At 26.1% G+C, this 6,448-nt stretch overlaps 1 protein-coding gene across 1 annotated transcript in view; it reads left to right on the top strand.

Moving 5' to 3' along the window:
• Positions 1-319: 319 nt before the first annotated feature.
• LOC100200315 (beta-1,3-glucosyltransferase) overlaps positions 320-6,448 on the top strand; it is a 52,200-nt gene continuing 46,071 nt past the window's right edge. Inside the window, exons 1-2 of the mRNA XM_065807315.1 lie at positions 320-339; positions 1,309-1,402. Of these exons, the coding sequence (XP_065663387.1) occupies positions 1,375-1,402 (28 nt within the window). The 5' untranslated portion in view covers positions 320-339; positions 1,309-1,374. The remainder of the gene's footprint in view (positions 340-1,308; positions 1,403-6,448) is intronic.

The raw sequence follows: 6,448 nt of genomic DNA, 5'->3' as shown, positions 1-6,448 counted from the left end.
CATTTTGATAGTGCCTTATGTAAATGTTAAATAATGTAAATTTATGATTATAAATTTTTAAGTATTTATTTATAGTTAAATAAATGTATACTATAGTTTAAAAAAATATTTGGTAGGTAAAAGGCAAAACAGTTTTTGCCAATCGATTGGCAAAAATTTGCCGCCCTTAGATCTCTTATATCGGCATCAGGTCGGCATTGGCGAATGTCGGCATTGGCGAATGCCAACACTAATTCCAAGGGTTGTACTAAGCAAACGTTAATTGCACCACTAATGCCTCGCTGCGTTATAAATAGCAACGTAGGCGTACGCTTCTAACCTAAACGTAACGTATCTTACGTGAGTCCTAACTTCTCTAAATCTACTTATTTATGTCATTGCTAATATTCTATATGATTTTAAATTTAAAAAAGTATTTAAAAAAAGTATTTTTAAAATGTTATTTAAAAAAAGTATGTTTTTTTGAAAAAGTGTTTTTGTTTGATAAGTATTTTTAAGTTATTTGCATCTCTCCCGCTCAAAATTATTTTGAAGTTAATATGCGTGATAAATTGAAAAACACTTTTGAAGTACTTTTTTAAATTTATATTTTAACAGGATAGAAGAATTAGAGGCTAACTGAAGTTATAAAAACTATATTATGAAAATAAATTAAAATATTTTTAATTTATTATTTTAGTTCAGATATCTCTTTTTCTTATTGCCTCCTTTAAGTAAAGGAGGCGACGAGAAAAAGGGGCATCTGAACCTAAATAATAAATTAGAAATATTTTAATTTATTTTCATAATATAGTTTTTATAACTAATTTTCAGTTTCTTCTTTTCTTCTTTCTCAGTATCTCTTTTTCTTGTTGCCTCCTTTAATTAAAGGAGGCAACAAGAAAAAGAGATATCTGAACTAAAAGTTCAATCGATTTATTTTTTTATTGAACTTTAATATAACTTTGAGCTAATAAATTAGGAATATTTTAATTTCTGAATTTAATGGTTCTTTAATTATTTTAATGGTCCTTTAATTTTTTTGATTAATTTAATGGTCCTCTAATTATTTTAATGGTCCTTTAATTACTTTAATTACTTAATGTCCTTTAATTATTTCAATAGTTCTTTAATTAATTAATCTAAGGACCATTGTCCTTAGTTAATGATCCCTACCAAATCCTAATATGTTTACTGTAAAAAGTTTTAAATGCAATTTTCCCTAAATAATGATTTAATAGCCCTTAAGGTACATTTAATTAAAAGCTTGTAAAGAAATTGACATATATTATTGACAATATAAAATTAACATATCTTTTGCATTTTTAGCAGTTTCAAACTTTTTCGTCCATTCAACTGGGGTATAAAGTTACTGAAATCGTTTAAAAAGACAAGATGAAGTTGCATACTATTTTGTTTTTATGTAAGTAAGTTACTTAAACTGTGTTTAATTTTTAATCAAAAAAGGTAAATAGTTGATGAGTGTCATGTAGGCTATTTTCTTTATTATGATTAAAATGAGAGATACATATATGTCAAACATGTGCTAATATAAATATATATATATATATATATATATATATATATATATATATATATATATATATATATATATATATATATATATATATATATATATATATATATATATATATATATATATATATATATATATATATATATATATATATATATGGGTATTTCCCAAAGTTTTTTTATCTAGTAATTTTAATTACTAGATAAAAAAACTTTAATTCCTCTGAAAATATAAGTTTCAGCAGTATACTTTTTGAAAAAAATAATATTTAAACATTAGTAAAGGTTTCCAGAAAGTTACAGGATTGCACTATGAATTATAGAGTCACAGCAATCGTTTAAATGCAGTTCATGCATGATCGCGCACGGATGTTGCGAATTTGTCAATTTTATGTAGTTATTTTTATGAAAATAAATTGCTTGTGAGTATTTCAAGTGAAATATCTACGACTCATATTTAATATATTTTTGATGAGAAATGGCAGTCATCAATTATTTCTAGCTAGAGTATGGCGTTTTGAATATTTTTATATATTTTTCAAAATGTAGTGATATTATTACGCAAAAAAACAAAATCATAAAAATATATATATTTAATTTATTCAGGTAGCCTAAAATATGATAAAAATATTTTTCGTATAATTGTTCTTTAAGAAAATCAAAATAGTATGCATATTGCATATTGCAAGTCCCAGCTTTTAATTACTAAAACAAAGAAAAATAAAAAATCACGCACAGAAATGGAAATGCCCATATATTCAACTATGTTCATATTTTTAAATAGTTTTATATATAGTTGTTTATACCAAAACCAAATAAAATTTATTCAAAAGAAATTAACCCACCAAGACACCCAATTCCCCCCTTTCCCCTAAATATGATATTTTTCTACATAAAATAATGAATTTTTAGAACTATACTTAATTAAAACACATAAGATTTACTTCATAAATAATTTCAAGTTTTGTCATTAAAATATGTTTTTATGACAAACAAGCAAATAAATGATTGGTATAAATTGAAAACATTAAGGCTAACTGGGACTAAACGGGACTAAGTACAAAGAAGTTCAAAATTTAAGTCAATTTTTTAAATTATGACAGCAAAATAAAAATTTGAAAGGTATAGTAATATAAATTAAAGCATTGTTTATATTTTTAAAAATTGACTATTTGAATTGCTTGTTTATTTATCTGTGGAAGAACTTTTTGGTGGTGTTCTACTGCAAAAAATATCTTTCTTCTCTTATCTTTGGTAAAATAATGTATTCAGTTTTATTGACATTCAATGAAATAGTAATTGTATTTTATTGAATGCCAATAAAACTGAATACATTATTTTTTATTCCCCTTAATAAACAATTGATAATATTAAAATTAAAATTAACAGAAAAAAACTTTTTCCGTCAAAAAATGAAAATCCCGGTATAATCAACTGTATCATCAAAAAAAACTTACACGAGCTAACAGTATGCTTTCTCTAATTCGTTACTATGTTATTTTTCGAATGATTTATTCTTCTTTATTCTCTTCTCACCTTTGCTTTTTTGCATTGTTTGGGGTCAAAAAAATAACTTTTTTCTCAATAGCATTGCTAGTTTACAACACGCATCTATTAGGCGTTTCATCTAAAGACGTTTTCACCAATGAGATCTGATATCCAAAAAATTTTTTCTGAACTAAGAATCCTAAAACTTCATGATCTTGTAAAGTTTTACAACTGTTTTTTTGTGTTTGACTTTCTTCAAAATAAACTACTCTTTTTTAAATTTTTTTATTAAATCAAATGAAATTCACAATTATTACACCAGGAATACTGAAAATAGTAAGCTATACTCTTCTTTTTAACACAATTAAATATGGTATTTAAATATGGTAATTAAATATTTCCATAAAACCATATTTAAATACCATATTTAATTGTGTTAAAAAGAAGAGTATAGCTTACTATTTTCAGTATTCCTGGTGTAATAATTGTGAATTTCATTTGATTTAATAAAAAAATTTAAAAAAGAGTAGTTTATTTTGAGTGTATTTCTTTATAATTTCTCTCTGTACTTAAGTTACCTTTGATATATAATTTCTTTAACGAACGAGTGGTTTGATTTTTGCTTTATTTATTATTTATCTATATTGTATTTATAATTGTGTTATTATTGCTACATTTTATGTTATTATTATATTTAATTATTATCTATGATATGTACATACAATTTATATTGTATTATAATTATTCTTCATATAATTGATACTTTATTATTATTTTGTATTATTACTATAATTATTACATATATCATTATTATTTAACAATCTTTTCTTTTTCTCTCTTATTTACATTTTGCTTGTTTTTTAGGTGTCACTCCATTGACTAGTTTGTAACTATATGAGTGGCACCTAACCAAACTCTATTAATTTATGATCAGGATTTGTAAATTATTATTGATATGGTTGAATAAAAAAAAAAAAATCAGTTTAAGAGTACTCAGTTTTAAAAGGGGAAATTGCGGTAAGTCTAAATCATGTTCCCAGTTTTCTCTTTATAAGAATTATTTTAGCAACTTTAGCTTTATCACGATCGACATCTCATCAGAAAATAGTGAGAGAGGAGACATATCTTTGATTAAATACCAAAGATGCTGATTAAATGTTTCAAGAACTGCAATATCAATGTTAACTTTTTTAAAAGGAAGCATTTCTTTGTAGAATTCCAAGTCACATAATGATGAATCGATTGTGTTAAGTAAACCAGATATAAAAATTTTAACTTCTGCTTGTTTGATCTTTAATACTGGTTTCTCAATTTTAATTTTTCTAAGTGGTATCTGAACTTAATGAAAGGCTTTTTAAATTTAGGCCATATATCATTTTTAAAGTGTCTAAATAGCTCATAATTTGGAGATAACATTCTCCAAAAATTGTTTAAAAACAGAAGACAAAACTCTTTCTTAGATATGGTGTCTACAGGCGCACCAAAGTAACTTTTTGTTGAAGTGTTCTTCAATTAACTTTGCAGAACCATTTATATAACCTGAATTTTGTGTCAAAAATTATTGCTACAAGTTTTTTTCTAGTTTCCAGGTCTTTACAATACTGACTTTTCCCAGTTGTATTGGGAATCCTGGACACACATATCAATTTTCCTTCAGGTGCACTTGGTTTTCCTGTTACTACAATAGCCAAGCATTCTATTTTATTACCTACCTCAAATACCAGCTTTGAATCCCAGTAAATGAAAGAGTACGTGGGTGAAATGATTATTTTTTTAATGCCATTGGAAACTTGCTGTCGAATTTTATTACCTGATCTGGTTGCTGTGCTTTTTGAAATAGATATTTTATCCAAATTATGACCTAATACTTCAGATACAGATAAAATGATACCAGATCTTTCTCTGTTGGATAGGTTTAACCTATCAGCCATTAAAAAAACTTTAGGGTGTTCTAATATCGTAATTTTTTTTTCTTCATCAAATTCTGGCAGTACATTGGATCTATCTTTTTGATTCTTTTTGCTCCTTTTTTTTTACTTTTAATATATAACTTTTATCTAATGAACCCAGAAATTGTTTTTTTAATTGACACTGATCTGAGAGAAAATCTAAATCTGATATTTGACTATTAATGTCATGAGAGGTATCTTTTCAAATCAAATTTTCTGCATTTAATGTTGCATTATCAAACAGAGATGAAAGCTTATTAGTAAAGCTCAGAAGATGAGCTTTACTAATAAGTTGTTTTTTTTACAGATTTTATCAAGTTCTCTCTAAGATGTATCAGATGCAGTATCGTTCTAACAGTATTATTTTTTTCTGTTTTGTTTGAATTCCTGGTAACGGGTGATGCAGAAGTTATCGGACAAAATAAAAACGTCAATAACTTATTTATAAATAAAAAAAACAAACTACTATTATATTTTTTTTAAATAAAGCATTTATCTTTTAATAAAAATATATTATTTTTTATATGAAAAAACACCACCCTCTGCAATTGATCTCAATTTTGCTCTGACGCCTTTCATATGCAACTGTAAAAAGTTTAAATCAATTTCTTGTAGTTTTAGTTTAATGCGATCAATCAAAACTTGCTCTGTTGAAACTTGCCAATCTCCCTCGTAAACCTTCGTGCCAAATGTCCCTAAAAATTTTCAATTAGTTGTACTTGAGGCACATTTGGGGGATTGGACTCTTTATCAACGTAATAGACATATTGGTCCATCCAATATAGAGAATCTTTAGAATAATGAGAACTTGCTAAATCTGGCCAAAATAAATAGTTAAAGTCTCCATGATACTTGTGAATAAATGGAAGAAATCATTTTTCTAAACATTCATTAATATAGATTGATGAATTGATCGCTACAGCCTTGGAAGTGCGAAACAATGGCTCGGACATACCTCGGTCAGATATGGCTATCCACATTAATATTATTTTTGGAAATTTCTTTTTTCCTATAAAACGAACACTTTCTGGGCATGTCTTTTTGTTGTTTGTGTTGTGTTGTCCCCTCCAAAACAAAAGTATTTTTTGTCATCGATGACTAGAAGCGATTTTGTGTTATAGAGTTGGTTAACTAGTTTCATACTTCTTTTCTTTGCCTTTATTTGTTGTTGTATAGTATATTTTGGAGTCTTTTCACGTTTTCTATATTTAATATTCTTTTTTTTTTAACTGACGACCAATTGTTGATTGATTTACACCAAGATTAATACCTATTTTTCTCTGACTGACCCCTTTTCGATTGTTGACAAGTCTCGTTAATTCGGCTTTCTTTTCTCTAGTCCAGGATGTCGGACGACTAGGGTGCTTTCTATCAGAAAACGATTGAACAGTTTCAAGTCTTTTTATGTTATCATATATTGTACTTCGAGCAAATCCTTCCTTTTCAAAATTATTTACGATTTTTTTTATTTTATATTAGGTTTATTTACAAAAAGC

This window comes from Hydra vulgaris, chromosome 10, assembly GCF_038396675.1.
Source record: "Hydra vulgaris chromosome 10, alternate assembly HydraT2T_AEP".
NCBI classification, from domain to species: Eukaryota; Metazoa; Cnidaria; class Hydrozoa; order Anthoathecata; family Hydridae; genus Hydra; species Hydra vulgaris.
This window is presented reverse-complemented; position numbering and strand designations above follow the sequence as displayed.